Here is a 1,098-nt window from a genome sequence, read left to right as displayed (position 1 = left end):
ACTCATGTTAGAGCCACCATCGTAGCCTTGCGCACGGCAATCCTCTAAAGGAATTTTTAGTTCCTCAAGCGCAGACAAAATTTTAAGGGTGATATCTTCACCTTTCTTGTCATTGAAATCAATAAACTTCAGGAAACGTTCACAAACTTCAAACTTTTCCGTGCATCCGTTTTTAAACACGTACCTCAAAATAAGAACATTTTGTTCTATTTTGGAAATATCAGGAGTCGCATCAGCAATAATTCCATAATAAATCGTTTTCAGCCTTTCATCCAGAATGGCTTCTAGAACTTTATCCCCACAAAGAGAAATAAACTCATTTTGGCTTTTCCATGACAAGTAATGTGCTTGGCCTTGCATGTTGCCACCATCCAGTTGTTTGGCTTTAATTTTGGCCAGATGCTCACGAATGACCTCATCGTATTTCCCCATCAGCTCCAAAGTGCCGAGAAAATTTCCATTGTGCACATCCCCAATTAATGTACTATCACCTTGAAACGGCAATCCTCTGGAGGCCAGAAAAAGTGTCACATCCAAAATTCTTCGTAAAATTGCTTTCCATTTTTCCGCTTCACACTTTTCCTGTTTCCTCAATTCTGAGTCAAGTCCTTTACCACTTAAAGAGCATTTCAGGGATTTCCACTCTGTGTAACAGTTTCTGTGCTCAGATGTGCTTTCGTGGGAGGGTAAGCGATCGTATAATTTTTTCCAGAGAGTTTTCTCGGGACAGAATCCTTTTCGTTTTGCTAGATCACTGCGATTAGCGGATGATCTACACTTATGCTCGAACAAGATGCATGGCATGCAATGTAGTGTTTTTTCAGAGGCACTCCAGATTAGCCAATCGCGAGGATATTTCTCCCTTTCGTTATTGGATTTGGAGTAAAGGAAAAACTCCGTGAAAGATTGGCCATTCGTGTCTTTTGGAAACAGTCTCGACTGTGTGATAAAGTCATCAAATGCGGGAGCACAACGAACAATTTCAACTCGATTAGCGTCTTCGATGGTTTTTGGCCACTTTTGTGGATCTCTAAGGTCACTCACATTAGGACCGACATTTTCGTTTTCAAACCTTTGCACCAGATCACTGATTTCACT

At 40.9% G+C, this 1,098-nt stretch overlaps 1 protein-coding gene across 1 annotated transcript; it reads right to left on the bottom strand.

The window, feature by feature from the left end:
• Positions 1-17: 17 nt before the first annotated feature.
• On the bottom strand, positions 18-804 carry LOC106752924 (the record flags this gene model as incomplete). Its single annotated transcript, XM_014634707.1, has 1 exon — positions 18-804. A coding segment is annotated over exon 1 (787 nt), but the record flags the coding sequence as incomplete, so codon positions are not given.
• Positions 805-1,098: the final 294 nt, after the last annotated feature.

The sequence above is a fragment of the Vigna radiata genome, unplaced genomic scaffold, assembly GCF_000741045.1.
Source record: "Vigna radiata var. radiata cultivar VC1973A unplaced genomic scaffold, Vradiata_ver6 scaffold_2581, whole genome shotgun sequence".
Lineage (NCBI taxonomy): Eukaryota > Viridiplantae > Streptophyta > Magnoliopsida > Fabales > Fabaceae > Vigna > Vigna radiata.
Note: the sequence above shows the minus strand (reverse complement) of the source record. Positions and strands in the feature narration are given on the sequence as shown.